This window comes from Meleagris gallopavo, chromosome 7, assembly GCF_905368555.1.
Source record: "Meleagris gallopavo chromosome 7, MGAL_WU_HG_1.1, whole genome shotgun sequence".
Taxonomy (NCBI): Eukaryota; Metazoa; Chordata; class Aves; order Galliformes; family Phasianidae; genus Meleagris; species Meleagris gallopavo.
The window spans coordinates 4,314,728-4,334,211 of NC_139410.1; the positions used below are offsets into that span (position 1 = coordinate 4,314,728).

The window sequence follows — 19,484 nt, forward strand, 5'->3', positions numbered from 1 at the left end:
CGAGCACAACAGAGGTTTTACCTGTCCTTGTTCGTGGAGAAAGAGCTGCACATCCTCTAAATACCCCTAAGGTTTAACTGTTAGTCACATTTCTATGCTTCCTTTGTGCCTTTACAGCCTTTTGTGAAAGGCCAATCATTTAAAAGATTAAAAGATTAAGTACTTAAGCATATGTAAGTCTCTACAGACCCACTTGTGTTGCAGTGGTGATTCGCTGTGCCACAGCACTTCCCTAGATGCTTCATGTCTAAGCAAGGACGATGAAGAGGAGCAGCATGACACAACCTAACCTGCCCTTTGTCTTTGCATAGGTGAAGTTTACCAGTGCAGTGAAGCTGTCAGAAGGAGGGGGGCCAGGAGGTGGCCTGGACAACGGGCGAGATGAAGAGGAGAATTTCTTCAAGCGTCTTGGTAAATGGCGCACCTGCCGAAGACACCCATCCAAGCTTCATCACACAGAAGAAAAAGATGGTTAGAAATCAGGGTTCTCGTCTCCTTTTTTTCTTTCTTTTTATTTTCTTTTTAAATCTCCTTCTGTATTCCATCCCTTTCCCTTTTTTCTGCTTTCTCCATAGTTTTTGTATCCATTCTAGTCTTCTCCAACTTTTTAGTCTTTGTAACTGTTTTCTTTCCCTTCCTTCTTTCTTTTGTTTTGATTTAGAAAATCCTCTAGCAAAGTCAATTTCTTTTTTTTCCAGACTCTCCAAATAAATTATGCAAATACAATATTTGGGCTTTTAATATCAAATTGAATTTGAACAACACGCTTGAAAAATTAATGCTTGCTTCAAAGCACTGATTCAGTTTGAAATTAGGTTTGTAAATCTTTCATTACCTAAGATGACAATGGGTATTCCATCTGTTTTTTTGTTTTTGTTTTTTTTCCCTCCAATTTGTGACCATTTGACAGTTTTAGCGAAGATCAGCACTGATGAAATGGAAAACCCTGCACAAATCTTGTTAAAATTACCTCTTTTCTTCTGTGTTTGCATGTCTAATGTCTGCATACCATTCGTTAGGGATGCTGTCCCTTTTTCATAGTGCACAAAATAATGACGACACTACTTTTCCACAAAAGTATACTTAATTGTAATGCATTTTCAAAATCAGCAGTGTTTGAAAAGTGCCTTCATGAATTCTACAATGTCCTGATATATTCTGTTTTCAGATGTCATGCAGTCATTCACCTTTTCGTGTCCTCAGCTCAGAGCTCATTTTTGTTGTTCAGGAAGACAACAATCTTGAAGTTTTACTACTGCATTTCAAAACAGATCAAAAAACAAACAAGAAAACACCACAAAACCCAACTCCCAAAAACACACAAAAAGGAGTACCTTTCCTGTTTCACCATGATTTCTGTACTGATTACAGTATGATCCATTATCTGACATTATGGTTTTCATTTTCTGACATTACCCTCTGGCACTGCATTGTTTTCTACCATCACCTGTCCCAGACATGCAATGTAATGCACGTAAGCCATTGTTTAGACAAATGATACTAGCAAAGAATGAGTACATCTCATGAGTGAATTTAGATTGATCATCATTCTGCCATGGTAGAAACACAATCAGCTCTCTCCCAAGTTAAAAAATATTACTCCTCTAGGAGTTTGCCTCAACCCAGCAGCTTGTTTGGTTTTAGCTGAAGATGAAAATCCCCACAATAGAAGAAATTGCATCTGGTATTTTGCACTGAAGTAGGTATGAAATGCTTCAACTGTTTTTTGTTCCAGCTCTCCCTGGAATCTAATAAGTGAGGGGCAGTAAGATTTTTAGATTGCTACAGCTGTTTCTACATGGTTCATGTTGTGATGTGCTTCGTATTTTCTTGCAGGAAACGTTCTCTTTTTTATCTTACTAATGCTGATATTTTGCCACTGTTTGCTTTTGTCCAGGGTGCCCCTATTGTTGGCTTAGTCTCACAGTTTTAGTTTTGGCCCAATGAGCAGCAATAGTCTTGCTCTGCATGTGCGGCACATCTTATGTCTATATAAAACTCAGATGACCTGTTAGTTATGGGCTTTGTGAACTTTTTAACAGTTGTCCATACTCCAGTCTTCTGTACATAACGTCAGAATTGATCTAATTAATGACAAGAACTTGAGGCTTTGGATATACCTGCGAGAGGAGATACATGATGTGTTTGGTTTCGATATATAAGTGCCTTAGAAATGCCATATTAGAGGTGATACCATGGGTTAAAAACAGAGACTGTTACATGTGAGTATGAGAAACAGGCAAATTGTCTAATGATGTTGATAAGGAGAGTTGTCTGATCACTAACTGAGGCAAAGGAAGGGTGTTCAGAGCTATACAGCAAAATGTGGCAGTTAAGGAAATTATTGTCACTGTATCCACACGGATATCTGATATACAAAGAAAGCCACACAAGCAAAAATAAGTTTAGCTGTATGTGCCTGCATGTACATGTATGTCTGTGCATATTGAAATTCATGAGGCCTTTTCAGGATGGGAAGACTTAGGACAGTAGAACAGGTTCATACAGAGGGCTTTCAAATTTACAGTGCTTTTGTATTTTCCATAAAAAGTGTACAAGTTTTATGTGTATACTGAGAACAGAAGTCTGTTGAGGTAGATGGCTGTGCTATTAAATCCTTGAAGTTCTCACCCAGAGACGTTATTTTGGAACATAATTCTACCTTTCCATTCCTGTCATTCATGACGCTGTACCATTACAATGCTCATGCTTTTCCTCTTGTGTTTTTGGGTTTTTTAACACAGTAGACAAAATTAAAGAAAAAAAAAATCTACATTAGAGTAAATATATGCACACATATATATATATATATATATATAAATATATATAAATATATAAATATATATATATAGAAAATGAGGTAATAAAACATGGAATAATTTGTCACACCTTTTATGGAATAATTTGTCACACCTTTTATGAACTGTAATTGTGAAATATCATCTAGACCACTGGAAATTTTTGTCTACGTTGGATATGTATGTATGCATATGTGTGTATGTGTTTATTTGTACGTGTGCATGTGTATGCATATATACACACGTAAATGTATGCACATTCATGCATTAAAATTGTTTTAATGATCTTTTTACTTATACTAAGAACACAGCATATATACAGAAGTGAGTTACAGTATGTTTAAATTGAGAGCCTTTGTGATCCTTCAGGAACTTATTGAAGACATTTTCGTGACCGTAGAGAGGTCGTGTGGGCTTTCAGGCCACAGAACATATGGCAGCATATATATGCTAAGGCTCCAAGGGATGATCTCATGTTCACACAGGAAGCAATTCTAGCAGGTGGCTGCCTGGACATCCAGTGTCCCTACTACATTAGGTATCTGTTCACTGGATGAAGTTTCTGTGAGGCTGAATCACACTAACCCTTTGTAAGGGGTCGCCCTGCTGATAGCAAGGCTACTCCAGGATTGATGTAGAGGACAACCATCCGCTGCTTCTGAAGGATTCTGTTGCAAAGCTTCAACACATTGAAGACCTGGGTTGCAAAGGGCTGTAGCAATGGAGTCTGGGCAGACTTAGGCAGACTTTTCTGTATCCAAAGTTCATGTTTCTGTCCTTTATCTCATATGGGCACTCCCTTAACAGGTCCCTACATGGAGAAAATTCTTTGTACTTCAGATGAGTTAGTGTTAAAATAGCCATAGCAGGAAGGCTCAGACAGGACACTGCAGGCTGTAAGGAAACAGGAGGAGTTGAAAGAAAAGAGTATTTGTGCCTACTCATTTATGTAAGCGTTCTGCCTGTTCTTTCTACTTCTTTGTTTGTGTTTGTTACATTTTGAAGTATTTCCCAACCTAGGAACATTTTATTTGCTGTGAAACTATGTGCACCTTCAGTGGGGAGAGAAAAGGTACAGCTGTCTTTAAGAAATTTCTTGACGTTTAGTGTACCGCTCTTTTCGTAGGGGAAAAAAAAAAAATGAAGATCCACATTGCCATTTTTTTGTTGTGACTATTTGTAGTGTGTAAATGCTAAGAAATGTTGGGAACTGAGATCTCAAAGAGATTTTGAGTTTACAGCCACTCTTTTCTGGAGAAGAAGTCCCGAAGTGCTGTAGGGCCATTTTGCCAAGTATTCCAAATCTACTTTTGAAGCTAATCTTCAATTCTCCACGCAGCATTTTGTTCTTCAGTGCTTTATCCTTCAGTATTCTGTAACTTTTTGTACCTTCACATGTAAACAGAGAGATTATTATGGATAAAGACAAAAAGCCCCAGAAGCTTGCTCTTGTTTTGGCCAGCCACATTGGCCTCAAAACTTCTTTCCTGATTTCCTGTGTTTTTCCATGACTGTCTGAACTCTAAGTAGAGACTACATAATGATCTTCTGCATTAAGAAGCATTAATTCCAACTTGCAGTGGAATTAGTTGATCTATCATGTGATCTCAGTATGTAGTTTAATGTTTGAAAGAAGCCCTAGTGAGCTTCCTAACTCCATTTTCAAAAGAAAATTTTATAAGGGAACCTTCCATCGCAAAGAATGCAAGGCGCTTCAAGGGAGAAAAGGTGGTATGATTGAAGACACTTAAAAACTGAATCTGATCTCACTTTATTTGTTTTGGTCATTGCAGAAGATGCATGTCTAAAAATTAGACAGTATGTTATTCCCATGTAGAATCTTTATAATGTTTGCTACTGATTTTTGCGTCCTACCACATGATACAGTATTGCTTAATATATGAGGAATAAGATTTATCTGTAAAGTTAGAAGCTAATAGATAAGTGAGGTGGGAGAGTATTCAAGAAAAAGAGGCAGTAAGAGTGATCTTCTGTATTAAAGAGGTGGGGACGAAGCACCATGTTCTTGTTCACCTATGCTGGAATGGGTCTGGATTTTCTACCCTGAGTAGGGTGGCATTGTTTTGAGGAGACATCAGTGTGACCAAGACCAGAATTTGGCTTGCTGTGTGCCTGTTTCACAGAAGTCACAAATGTTTTAAAAATGCCCATGTTATCTTCAAGATAGCACATCAAGGTGAGGAAGGGATTTAGACTAAAACTGTACTCATCAGGATTTTTGCACCACTTTTTTTTTCATAGGTGAGAGAGTCTGTTTCCTTCTCCCTGCCCTTCCCTGCAATCCCCTCTGTACTCTTTACCTCTTTAGGTTGCCATAGCTTTGATGATCACTTGACCTCCAACCAAGAAGGAGGAAAATCCAAGAACGTTGTGAACCTGGGAGCAATCCGTCAAGGGATGAAGCGCTTTCAGTTTCTCCTGAACTGCTGTGAACCAGGCACTATTCCCGATGCCTCCATCTTAGCAGCTGCCCTAGATCTTGTAAGTCATTCATTAGTATATTTTACCTGCCGAGTGAGAGAGCATGTGCCTACACGATGGTGTGTTGTCATTCACTAGTGTCGGTCACACCTGTGCAGAAAGCAGGTAAGGCGTTACAGCAGCGTCAACTGGTGGTGCTTTTGTTAGCTGGAGTTTTAGCGCCCATGACTGGATGAATGTGCTGAGAAAATGGATCTTTTTTTTATTAGGTAGCCCCCACCACTAGATTATTGCCAGCACAAAGCTTTTATTGTCAGGCTTAAATTTTGCTCACAGCCATTCTGCGTCTGTTCCTAGTGTCAATACTTATCTTCAGAATAAGACTGAAGACTGGATAACTACCTGGGGAGGCACAGTGATACCACTCAGGAGTTCTGATAGAGCTATAAATGCATTAGGTAACGCTAATCCCTCACCAGAGCCAGTCACTGGGAAAAACTTCAGATGCCAGTGTGTTTGATTTAAGTGTAGATACTGCTAATTTGTAGATCTAAATTACAGAAGTGACGCGATTCAGTCCCTTGCTCCTGACGCTGTCTCTATCTCCTGCCTTCCTTTCCTTGCAGCTGCTGTTTGTATTGACAGTCTCTTTGATTTTTAAAGCAGTGGCTTTCAGCCCGCGCTTCATGGGCCAGTGGGACTCTGTGTTCCTGTTGAAAGAGTTTGATGAAGACAGCAAAGAGGAGCCTGCCAGTGTTTCTAACTTCTCTGCACAGTGTTCCTCTACTTCTCTACTTTGTCTGGATGTCCACAAACTGAGAAAGGTTGAAAGCCACTGCTCCCTAAGCATCCACATCCTCTCTATCCTTTTGTCTTCCTGCTCCACACTTCTCACCTTTTTACAGTGTTGTTGCTGTTTGTACTCATATTTGTTTTTTTTGTTCACTGCTGGAGATGCCAGACCTTTGGACTCTCCCATAATCTGCTTATGCTGTGTCCTGAGCTGTGCTGCCTTGTCTGCTCTATAGTCCTAGGGGTAACATACTCTGTGCACCACACCTTTACATCATTAGGTTGCAGATGCAAGCAAATCTGCACTACTGTCAGCCAAAAGTCACTGTTACTAACCAGGTCACAGCTATTCTACTGTCCAACTTCCAGTTGAGCGGTGCTTTCTTCACCAGTCGCTCCTCTCCTCTTCTGAGGTTTGTTGGTCCTCTGCCTGAAAGCTTTGTAAGGAGTTGCTGACAGTGAAGCCTACATTATAGTCTCATAGTCAGTTCCTACCAGGCAGGGTTGCAGTGAGCTTGGAATTTGAGAAGGATAGTCTCTCCTGCTGTGTGTACAGCACAAATTCATTCCTCAAGGCTGCCAGATTGCTGCTGCATCGTGCACAGACAGGGAAGAGTCACTGCTGTCTAGTATGTGAGCATATAACTGGACTGTAAAACACAGATTTAGTAATTATATCCTGAAAATGTCATAATTCCACGTGCTAAAGCCACAGATGGACTTACTCTCTGCCAGTGTATGAACTCAATTGAAAATCACTAGTGCAAGTGAACTACCTGAAGATGTCTGTTCTGACTTCCAGAGCGGACTTTTACAAAATAAAGTTTCAGTCTTTTTCCTTTCCCATGGAATGATGCAAATGGCTTTGGTGAGGGGCAGCAGTGTAAGTTAGGAGTCTGGTCAGAGCAAGTGGCAGAGGGGCAGACTTTCTAAAGTCTGACTGTGAAGTCTAGTCTGTATGATGTGTTTGTCAGTCCACAATGGCTCATCTGAAGTTAGTAAAATAAAACATATTGCAGTAGATAAAGTAATATTGATTTCACTGTAGCCTCTAAAAAGAAGTATTTTATGTTAACATACATCTATTATACTGCATTTCTCATACACGCAAATACATTCATATAAAGTTTCAGGGGATTTGATATTATTCTTAAGGGAGGTCAGTACCATCAGCATATCTTAATTCATTTCTAGGTGAATTTCAGTTTTGTTCTGACAAGTTGACTTTGGAGATTTACATTCTGTATTTTTATATTTGCTATCAGTCTACAATTGTCTAACGAAGGCAGAATTGTAACACAGCTCTGCTGTGAAGAATACTTACTGAGAATATTTAAAGCTCTGGTCATCTGGCTTTTCTTGATGTTGTGATTAGAACTGTGATAGTAGAAAAGCAATACTATAGCTGCCTGGTTCTGCTTTTCTCTCTTGGGCTTCTACTGTGTGATCTCAGAGAGGGTGTAACTTGACACACAGCTAAGGAGTTTTATGTATGTGAGGCTGTAATTCTGCAACCCAGTGGCTGGGAGCTAGATAAGCTGCCTTGATCAAACTGTCCTTTTAGAAGATAGCACAGAGTGACTATGTGTCATAAGGCAGAAATTTGTGACACTGTTGGAATGCATAGAAACCTGCTCCTTCGTTTGTGGTCTTCTGTTGTTCTCCGCAATCTGAGAATGAAACAACTTTTATACCCCAATGTGTTATTTCAGTTGCTGTGATTTGATCTTTTTCTCTACATTTCCATACTGCTTTACCTGCATATTTTCTCTTCATTGTGTGAGGTGCAGCACACAGTGGTGTCATTTTGGAGTAGCTGTGGATGTGAATGAGAGCCCACGCTTCTGGGATAAGAATTTCTAGACGGACTAGATTTCTAGTCTGCAGTTAAAGATGATGCAGACTTTGTTCAAATTACAGAGTTGGGGTACTACTTACAAGTAGTAAGTCGTTGGCATTTTCTCTATAAAATGGTGGAGATATATGGAAGTTAAGAAATCCAACATGCAACGTTGAAGGTATATGGAAGTTAAGAAGTCATATGGGTTTCAAAAGATGACAGCTACTATCGTATCAGTGTGTTTCTTAATGACAGTGTGCTGCTATGGAAAATTCCCATATTTTATTTCAATAGAGCACATCCAGCAGAAAACCTTTTTTTTAAAAAAAAAAAAAAAAAAAAAAAAAAAAAAACTTGTTTTCAGGCTTTTGAGGTAATGGTTGGAATCAGGTTTGATACAAATTAAAAAAAATATGTATCCAACCCAGTTGCTATGGCAACCTTAAAACTAATTAAAGGCAAGCTGCTTTTAGTTTTAGTTCTTTCATAAACTTTTTCAGCATGCTTTCTAATGCAGATTTGCACCAAAAATTTCCAATCTTCTAAAAAATTGAAGTTCTTTGGTTAGCCTGGATTTTACAAAGGTTTGCCACAGCGATTTCAGAAATAAGAGCCAATGAAGCAAAGGCTATACCCTTATGGAGGTACTGGTTTGTTTATGCTTAAAACTAAGGGTTTACTTCAGGTTAGGAATCATGCAGTTAACGTATTTTCCCAGAAGAACCACCCATCCTTGACTGAATGTTATAAAACTGCAATTTATGGCTTTGCAAACATTTAATGACACTTGATAATACGTTGCAGTTTCATCACTGTCCCTAACTGAAATCCAGACTTGGCAATAATAAAACTGGTATTTTTTCCCTTGTAAGAGGCTTTTGAAGCTTTGTGTGCAAGGAATTCGATGTTTCAGTTTTGTAAGTTTCTGCAAAGGGTTCCCAATGTGTGGCGTTGTATGAAGAAATTCCCTCAAGTATTGTAATTAGACTAGTATCTGCTAGAATAGCTCTGTTTTGTCTAGCCATGACAAGTAGCCAAAGTGTTAGGAAAGGATCAGTGTAGTGCTTGGGGACATGTTTAGTGGGCAGTATTGGTGGTAGGTGGACTAGATGATCTCAGAGGTCTTCTCCAACCTGATTATAAACGCGTCGTGTCAGAAAGTGTGAGCTTTCTTTCGACTAGTTTAGCAAAGAGTGCCACTTAGCACTATTACACTTTCCCAGTACATCTTTACCATGTGTGAGCTACTCTGTTCTGGCATGTGTATCTTTTATCCTACTAGAATTGCTATAATAGCACTGCTTTATGGCAGGATTGCATTGGGAAAGAATCTATCAAGTCATGAGAGTGCGGAAGCAAAATCTAAGCTGCAAGAACAAGAATCCTAGTCAGTATCCCTGACTCTGTGTCATCAAATGTCTTAGGCAGGCTGCATTCTTTCCATGTCTTTGTTTGCAGAAGAGAAATATTTGTCCATGGGAGGACATATTACCTGAAAGGAAATCGGAGATTGCTGTCTCCGTAATAGACTGGGAACAGAAGCAAGGAGTCATATCATGCATTTTACCTTTTTTGGGCATGAAAGATTTCAACTAATGTTTTTGAGGTAATCCTCTTGGACTTGGGTTAATAACTTGCTTGTGGCCTGTTTCCAATATATGCACTTGGCTACTTCTCATGGCTCAACAAAACAGAGCTATTCTAACAGATACTCTCAACATCTTTTGAGAGTACTTACATATGCATGAATTGCTTCGTAAGTAAATTGTTGTCATTTTGCTATTTATTTATGTATTTATTATTTAAGAGATCAGTAGAAATTGTTTTTTGCTCAAACTGCCTTACAGGGTACAGAAGAGGGCATAAGGACAATTATGACTGGTTGGTTATTCTTGTAAAATTATTTGTACTTAAAGACAAAACTGAACCTAAGCACTCCACATTCATAAAGCTCTCCACAGTCAGCTATAGTTCATCAGTGATGTGATGTTATAAATTTGCAGATGTATTCCATGTTAGCTCCCTGTCACCCGGGTCATTGCTTTTGCTGCTTTATCAGGTTATCTGCTGAAGAATACGAATGGGAATGCTTGAAATTTTGATAAGTGATGGAATCATATTTATGTCAATTTAGACAGTACAAAAAAAAAAGAAAAAATCAAAAGGCAAAGTGATATAGTAGGTCTAATGTTAAAAGTGGACTTGTGAACTGTTTCACAAGCAGGGACCAGCTTGTGAGAGTATTGCTGCTATGTTAAGTTTTGACAGTGATTGTGGAAACTTGTGTTCTTTTCAGCTATGCATCGCCTGCCTGATTCATTTCTCTCCATTTGTGATGTGTTTCTCTGTGGTGTGAATCCATCCCTGTTCATTCTGTCACATCTTCATCTTTCTCTTGCTGCTGCTTCAGTTTACACTGAGCCTCAGGTAAGCTGTCACAAGGAGCTTATGCCTCATGATGTTCAGGAAGTCCTCTTTCACGCGGGGGAGCATTCCAGTGTTTCTGAATTTGGAACTCCTGTGCTAGGCCACATTCCTCCTGCCCTTCACTCCCTATCCTAGATATGCTCCCTTAATTGTATTAGTTGAGTGCTTCTGTAACCTTTAGAACATATATCTTTACAAGATTCCTGTGTACTAAGAAATCGTGATTTTTATGAGAAGTGAACTGAAACAGGATACCAAAGGTGGGGCTTCATTTTCCCAATGATTACATGTCTCCAAGTCTGGATAAGGTTTTACTGTGTGAGAATTAAAACAACAGGAACAAGAACTTTTACATGATCTGTCTTCCATATTTCATGTGGACAGTAAGCAATTTGTAACGTGATACGTGTTAGCTTTGTTTCGGTTGCTGATCAGTGTCTGATTGAAGATTTCTGCCTTCCTGGTCAGAACATTGGGTCAACATTAATGTACTTCCTACTTAAGCGAATAGCTAAAACATTGCTGTTTTCTTCCATCATTTGAATAAAATATAAGCAAAGAGCTCCTATTTTATTCAAATGATGAAAGAAGATAGTAGCCTGCAGTTTAAGCAGCAGCAAGATGCATCAGGAAGCAGTTAATGTGTGTTTTCTTTTTACTATGGACAACATAAAATCCATCCCTCCTTTTTGTTCTTTTGCAGTCTCTTAGAGAAGGTGACTTTTTTTTTTTCCATCCCGTAGTTATTTCTGTCTATTTTTCTATCAGGATTAATTTCTCTAAGTTTATCTGTAGTACATAATTTCTTAAAGCAGTTCTCAAACTTTTGGAGCATTGCTTGAAAATTGACTTTCAACTTTTGATTAAAGCACTATTGGAAACGCTATTTAATCATGTTGTACAGACCAACTGCAGGCCATCTTCTATGATCTCAGGGACCATATGTTGTTCACGGACCAGATTTGAAGAAGCACTTGCCCTTAGAAAGAGATGCTCATCTGTGTAAATTGTCTCGTTAAGGCTGGCAGCGTCTCAGTGTGTGGAACATGTGTTTTTGTACTCTGTGAAATTCTTGCTAGGTACCCTTCAAAGCCAGCTTGTGAAATGTGGACATTGTTTTATTGTTATTATTTTAGAACCTGCTGGCCTGGGGGCTTTTGCTTGTGAAAGCTACAGGAAAAGAGGGGGAAGATTAAATGGAAATGAGGAGAACTGTTCACTTTTAGTCATTTTCCACAGTTGTTAAGATGTTATTTTCACAGAGCTATAGACTGCTGGGAAGAAAGTTTTAAGTCTCAGCCGCCCTTTAGGAAACAAATTACAGTGTTCATTTTTTAACATATTTGTATATCTCAGAAGTACTCTGTGTTGAGCTAACTTGGGTCCTATTGGACCATTTCAGACAAAGGTATGCTCAATATCATGTCTCCTCCAAGTTGAGGGTGGAGTGTCCCCATGACAAATGCACAAGGATCTCAGCTGGTTGATACTAAGTTTCACTACTAGATTGTATGTACCTGCTAAAGCTATTGCAATTAGGTCAGTGAAATTCTGCTGACTTACGCCGGTAGAGCATTTCACTCTTTGTATCTGCTTATTTTAAGTGCAAAACAGCACTTTTCCTAGTTTCAGCAAGCTTCCATTCATGCTTCCACCCCCGAGCTGCACAAGCAAAACATAACACGACAAATGCTAGGTTTCATATGTCCGTGCTGCTTACTTTGCAGGCTTACTAGAGGTGAGAAGAAAATATGAGTCACTCCTCCAGTAGAAGTGTCAGATAAACACTTCTGCTTTCTGGTAGCTAGGTGGTTTCTGGAAGAAATGATTATAGAGGGATAGTGAAACAAGATTGTTTATAATGTGGTTCTTTTTGCCCCTCTGGTGGTTCAACTAAGCGTAACTGCTCAGTGTTGTGGGCCTTGATTTTATTAGCTTGAGGCAGAGATCCTGGTTTCAGGCTTTGATGAAGAGATTGCTCAGTCTGTGTGACACTATGGCAAGCTTATGATCATAAGCACAAAGTCCTCTTAAGATAAAAGCACTAAGTCCTCTTAATATTTATTTTTTTGAATGTGTGTGTATTTAAAGTGATTTTTTGCAAACGTTTCAGGAAGCTCCTGTAGTGGCGAGAGCAGCCCTGTTCCTTGAGTGTGCACGTTTTGTTCATCGCTGCAACCGTGGCAACTGGCCAGAGTGGATGAAGGGCCACCATGTGAACATTACTAAGAAGGGCCTGTCCCGCGGACGCTCTCCTATTGTTGGCAACAAAAGGAACCAGAAACTGCAGTGGAATGCAGCTAAGCTCTTCTACCAGTGGGGAGATGTAAGAGCTTGTTTCTCTTCTATTTACATTTAAAAACCAACCAAAATGCAAAGTTAATTTCAAGTCTCCCTTCCAAATTGCATTTCACGGCTTGCCAAAATCACCTCTTCCTCTGGTCAAAATTTATGTTGTTAGTATGTAACAGAGACACTGTCCCTGTCCTTACCATGTTCAGTCAGAAGATCCTTTTGGCCCGCTCTCCTGACTCCCTCACTTTGCATATGTGAATGCTTAATGAAGAGTAGGAGTAGTGATTTTATCTAGCTTCCAAATATTTATTTGTAGCCTAGACGTGATGTTGTGTATTCATAACCTTCAGTGGATTTCTTTGACATACTTCTTCAGTCTCTTTTTGCACATTTATATTTCTTTGGCAAGGAGCTCTGCAGAGCTACTGCGTGTCATCTAGAAAGATAGATTGACTTCTTCAAGTTTCATTTGACCGTGATCTCTTACAGTATGTGAGCAAGGCAGTAGCACTGTCTGGTCCTGTCAGTGCACTTGCAGTTTCTTTGGAAGCCCATACCTGCTAAAGATCTGATGCTTATTGTAAGACATTTCACACATTTAAGAATAAGTAAGTAACCAAGGATAATACAGGTAATACATATTAAGAATCCGGTTCTTTTTAGGTAGGGTGCTGTGGGATTGCGTATGATTGCTTTAATGTAAGGCTGGAGAATAGCATAAATAATACGTGATAGATTATTGCTCTCTGCAGATGCAAGCAGAGTATTTCTTCCTTAACAGACTGAAACATGAAAGGGAAAAAATTGAGAGATGTGGAGTTTATTTAGCAATATGCAGATTGCTGAGATTGGCAACTATTTGCCAACCACAATATAATAACACCTTACTCTCTTTGTGTAGCAGAATCTACCCACTTCTTTGTTGCTGGATTTCACAGGAACTACTAAATAACGAGGAAGAAGAGCTGTAAATGCTACCTCTTTGTGACTGCTTATTTGTTTCTGCTTTGCCTCAGCTGAGAGAGGAAAATTACATAGTGCTTGCATGATCATCAGTCTGACTTCCAGAAGATTCAGAAATCCTCTTTAATATCTTTCTCTGAAACCATCCCTAAACCAAGGAAGCCAAATGACAAGTGCTGGTTAGAACTTCAAGGTTAAAAATCTTTCCTCTCTATCAAAGTGATATTATCATAGGATAAAATTTTACATTCTTGTCTATGTTCTCTTTACCTTTATGCACCAAAGAAAATAAAAAACTATTAAGTGTCTTAGCAGGAAAGTAAACCTCTTGCAACACATCCTTATCTGTAGCTTTGCTGACAGCAACGCAAGGACTGCTTACGTGCTGATAAGGATGCTGACAAACTAGCAACAAATAAACAGTCAGTGCTCTTGTGGAGAATGTAGCAGTATTCAGTAGAAATCTTTTTGCCTGTCTTTGTTATATGTGTAGGTCACTCCAAAGTAATATCTCCTACTTATTTCAGTGGAAGCTACAACAGATATGAGGAGCACAAAAATGCTATTTGATAGAGCAAATTCTCAGCTCTTCTAAAGATGAAAGCAGACTTTCCTACAAGCATGCAGCTCTTGTGGAGGAATGGGGGATATTTACTGGATCCCTATGTGGCAGGATAGTTGCTTGAACTGAAGACATAAGTTCTCAGTGAAAAAGCTTATCAAAAATCTGTCACACGTATGGGGGGGGGAGGGAGAATAGTGGAAGAAATTCATACATGATAATGACTTATTCACTTCTTGCCTATCCTGTGCCATTTCTGTTCTTATTATTTAACCTGATGTGCAAAAAAAAAATCCCCCTGAAACACGGCAGTTTGCAAAATTTGGTTGAAAAGATCACGGGGAAACAAATAGTGCTTTTGGTAGCAATTACTCTCTTATCATTCCTTTCTTTATTTTACTGCATTTTGCAGACAGTAAATGTGAAGCCAGTATGTTCTCTTCTGATTGGAACATCTTCACAGACTGCAAGGTTGGGCTCAAATCCTCACCTTCTTATGCTTTCTTCTTCTCCCTGTCTGCAGGCAATTGGTGTCCGCCTCAACGAGCTGTGCCACGCTGAGAGTGAGAGCCCTGCCAACCTGCTGGGCCTCATTTATGATGAGGAGACCAAGAGGCGCCTGAGAAAGGAGGATGAGGAAGAAGACTTTTTAGATGACAGTAAGGAGACTCCCTTTACTACACCCGCTTGTAAGAACCTCTGCTTTAGGAGCACTTAATTTTTCTTCTCTTTTCATCTTCTTGCCGCTCAGCTGTATTTCCCAGTCCCTCACCTCCGCCTTAGCTTCCTTCCCTGTTCTTTCTGTGCCTTGATGTACAACATGACAGATGGATAGCAGTACTGAGAAACTTTGAAGAAAAAGGAGGGAGCAAAACAGATAGTGAGTTGCAATTCCTGTATAGTGGCAATGGCAATTATGTGCAGAATAATTTATTTATTGAGTCTCGCTGTCATCTCAGTGCCAAAAATGGTTCAGATTCCCATTCTTTCCAGTTATTTCTGCCAAAATATTTTGTAAGACTAGCTGCTTTTCTGTTTCTTCATCTTGAAGAATGATCTTACCTGATGAGTCTTGGTGCAGCTCCCGCCAAATGCTTTTAAATTTTGACTTCACTATACATATGCCTGATTCTCAAGCAGACGCATGGCACAGTAGTATAAAAAGCATCATTAAAAACCTGTGTAACAACAACTAAAATGCACACATTGTGCGTGTGTGTACGTAAGGGTAGGAGGGTGGTGATAAATCACTGATTCTAGAAGTCTAGATAGATATGCAAATTATAACAGCCTGTGATTCAAAAGAAGTTTAGTCGAAATAGATATTGTCATAGGTGTAGGTGAAGGTGATAACAAACATTATGTCCTCTCCAGACACCATTTGTATATACATCTGTGCTGTAATGTACCACTTCTTGTTTACATGTACTGTTGTTTACCATTGGATGTAGTGTGTTAGCACCGTTTATGTATCTTCTGGTTTCTTCTGCTGTGATCCTAAGTGTGTTCTTATCACTAGATGAAGGTCAGCTTTGGGATTAAGGGGAGGAGGTGGAAATGGCATTTGTGGGAAGTGGTGTCAAGACGGGTATTAACACTGAGCTTAGACCTTCACATGTGCCACTACATGGTGTGGCAGCACTAGAAGCAAGATAAGTGTGGGTGGCTGTTCTGGATGTTTTACTGGCTCCTCAGGAGGTATGTCCAAAGCAGGAGAGTGCACATAAATTTCTTCCTCTCCTGTACCATGAATGCCTTTTAAAAGGTGAGGAACATTCCTGTAATGAAGTGATGGAACAGGCTACTTGTCCCTGTTCAGCGATTGATACTGGGCACTCACCAAGGTGACGTGGAACTGTTTTAACAAGGCAGCATAAGATGAGCAAACAGAGGACACGCTGTGGTCTAGAAAGCCACATAAAAGCTCAAGTACTTGCCTGAAAGCCATGTTATAGATAGAAGATATCCAATCATCCAACTTTCATGTTGAAGACAGATTTTTCCAAAAGCTGCCCTGCGAACAACGGAATTAGACTGAGAAGCATAAAATATGCTGATGGATTTTCCATTACACCGTGCAGCTCATCTCTATTTAACAGTTCAGATTATTTTAGTCCTTGTGGAGTCCATCTTCACTACACGTAGCATGTACAGAGGAATTAATAAGATTCATAGAATTAATCTGGTTTTATCTGATACTGGCAGTACCTTCTTGTTTGGACTGTTTCTTTGCAAAAAGTTGCTAGATTGAAAATCAATATGCAGTTTGATTATTTTTTTCTTTAATTATCTCTGAATGGCATTTGGCTTTTGTGCACGCGCAAATAAAGAAGCTTGATTTCAGAGGAGACTGCATTTTTCAGTTATCTGGATAGTACTTAGTAACAGATGAAGTAGTTCTTTCCTGGCTAATCATAATTCCATATATATATTGAGAAACTTTCCTGTGTTTACAGTATTGCAGAAGATTTGTCTGAATGCAAAACTGTAAAGAGACAGAAGGATATCTACTTCTTTACTTGTATCAGCATTAAATGAGGTGTATAAAATACTAAAAGATCATGTTAATTTAGTAGATAGCTCACTATACACTGTAATATGTTGGAGAGTACTCTGTTGGGACTATGCCACGTGCCAGTAAATACATGGATTGATATTTTTACTATTATGATCCTTTTAGTGTAGGAAGAGTAGCATAGATAGAACTCTGGATTTTCCTTCTTTAGTGCAGCTTGTATTGTGCACCATACATAAAAATGTCCGTCACGTTTTGGTTCAACATTTTGTATCATCTCCTTGCTCACCATAGAAATATTTTTTCCTAGGCACTGTGAATCCTACCAAATGTTGTTGTCCTTTTGCGCTGAAAATGGCAGCCTGCCAGCTTCTCCTGGAGGTTACCACTTTCCTTCGAGAGACCTTTCCATACATGCCTAGGCCACGTCCTGAGCCTCTTGTGGTAAGTGGGCAATAGAAACAGGAGAGGGAGATGTGCCAGCAAAGTCACTGTGCTCTGTGCCTTTCTGAGGAGAGATAGGCTGGGGTAACTCAAGGGAATGTCTGATGCAGAGGGAAAGGAGCCATTGTCTGTTAGGAAGATGGGCATGGCACATCAAATGAGCTGATTAAAAAGATAAGACGAGGGAAGCAGAATATGTGTTGGAAGTCCAAGAAAGTTTCAAAGTAGAGAAAGCAGCAGATGGATTGAGAAACTGTTTGGAGGACCTGAGAGTGCAACAAATGACAGTTCAAGTGCAAAATAGCTGATTAGGAGTGTCAGCTGACACTCAACAGGACAGTTAGCAGAAAGGGGAGAAGATGGTTTGTAGAGCATTTGCAGAAGTTTAGAGCTTGCACTTCTTTGTCATAGTTGCAGTTTTTTTGTTGTCTTATCAATAGAATTGAAGGAACTAAGGCAAGAAAGGAAAGAAGCAAAGAACGAACAAAACTTCCGTGAGCCTAAGGGAGACACAGGAAAATATTAGCATGAGTAATAAGCTAAGCATTTGTTAAGGTGACAGCTAATTTTCTGAATGGCAGAACCTCGTAATTTCTAGCGGCTCATTCTTATGTGGATTTTCTTATGTCAGTTAATGAGTTTAACATCACCTTCAACCTGTTGTTTCACAAAATATACAGGCTGTCTTCTGTCAAGTTATGTTGGAAGTGGCCAGCAAATTCAGAGATGATGAACATAGAATGTCAGATAAGCAGTATGATCTTTTAAACTTGATTTCCTCAGGAAATCAGACTACGTTTTTTGAAGAAAGAGTGAAAAGTCAGATTTCTAAGAGAAGCACAAAGGATTTAGCCCTACTGTTGTTCTTTTTGTTAATGAATGACTAGGACCAAATTTTGCTGATAACAGCAAATTTGTTCTTGAAAGGGTGATGGCTCAGCATTGTTGTAGTTAGGGTTTGAGACTGATTTCAAAGGCTGTAGCTGAACTATGAAGAAGTGACTCAGCCCCCAGGTATGTAAGAATGGCAGTAGTAAAAAGCAGAGAGAAATTCAGCATGAGTCTTCGTAAACACCTTGTTGATACTTTTGCTATGTAAGAAATGACTACATCCAAAAGTAGGGTAATACCACAATTTTGGATTCATCTCAGCAAAGTAGCTGTCTTAAAACTAAGAATATGGTAGATAATGAGGATCAATAGAAATATGTACTTTTGTGTGATGCGCTAAGAAAATGTCTTTCATTCTGTCATTTAATTTTGTGGGAGCAGCAGTTTCCAATGCGTACACGTTGACAAACAGCAGTGAGGAGTCATGTGTTTAAACACTTCAAGGGGGATAACTCTGACCGTACCGTAGGAATGTATCTGTAGTGCTGTTGTGGCTTGGGTTCAGATTTGTTGAGGATAAAAGCTCATGATCTGTTGCCTAAAACTGTTTGTGTTGGATAACTTTTTAAGCTTGGAAATTTTGAATGCCAAATACACTACAAACCATTACTATAGCTATATATTATATCCCAGGTTTTGTTGTTGAGCAAAGTCAAAATATTTCCCTTATTCTAATCAACTGTTAGCTTTGCTGATAGTCGTTTATGTTCATTTTCCACACAGCTGCAAAGCTGACTGGAGATTGTTTGGGGCCTTCCACTGGCATGAAATAGACTAGCAACAGCTAACCCATTTCAACACACTCAGTCTAGAATATGTTCGACAAAACTCTTCTTTTTCCCCCTAACCAGCTCTTAAAGTAAAAGATTTTGTCATGTTCCAGGTAGTTCCCAGGAACTTCAGTAGGAGTTTGTATAGAAATTCCAGTAAGAGACCTCTTGAGCCTACGTAATTTTATCCAGAAATAAGTAGTCATCTGAACCATTCTTCCTGAAGTTTCTATGGTTGTAGTGGAAAAAGATGGTGATTCAAACTGGTTGCACATCTGTGTGGTCTACATGCTGCCAACAGGATCTGGAGAGCTGTAGGCTACGTCTGGACCCTGAGATGGACCGGCACAGGTATGAAAGAAAAATCAGCTTTGCTGGGGTTCTGGATGAAAATGAAGATTCAAAGGATTCCCTGCACAGCAGCAGCCACACCCTCAAATCTGAGGCTGGCTTCGAGGAGAAAAAAGGTTTGTTGGCACAACAAGGCTTGTGTATTCTTCAGGCTTGTGAAGTGGCGCTTGATTTTATGTTTTCATTTGCATAGACTGTGTTAAAAAGCAGGAGGCCATGGAGTCATGTGGCTCTGAATCATTTCTGAGATGCTTTTTGCCTTCAGGTTTCAAAATATCGAATGTGAGAAGCAAAGATATTAAATTTTACAAAGCACTGCTATGACTGAAACCAATTGAGAGCACTGCAAGATTTATAGAAAGGAGGATGTTTTACATGAAATTGTATCTCAGTG

At 39.3% G+C, this 19,484-nt stretch overlaps 1 protein-coding gene across 1 annotated transcript in view; it reads left to right on the forward strand.

Annotated features, from left to right (window-relative positions):
• The window catches only part of UNC80 (unc-80 subunit of NALCN channel complex), a 119,896-nt gene that overhangs the window by 37,780 nt on the left and 62,632 nt on the right, over window positions 1–19,484 (forward strand). The window contains exons 21-26 of the mRNA XM_085228180.1: window positions 312–471; window positions 5,128–5,300; window positions 12,413–12,625; window positions 14,643–14,778; window positions 16,945–17,078; window positions 19,041–19,206. Coding sequence (XP_085084306.1) covers window positions 312–471; window positions 5,128–5,300; window positions 12,413–12,625; window positions 14,643–14,778; window positions 16,945–17,078; window positions 19,041–19,206 — 982 coding nt within the window. The remainder of the gene's footprint in view (window positions 1–311; window positions 472–5,127; window positions 5,301–12,412; window positions 12,626–14,642; window positions 14,779–16,944; window positions 17,079–19,040; window positions 19,207–19,484) is intronic.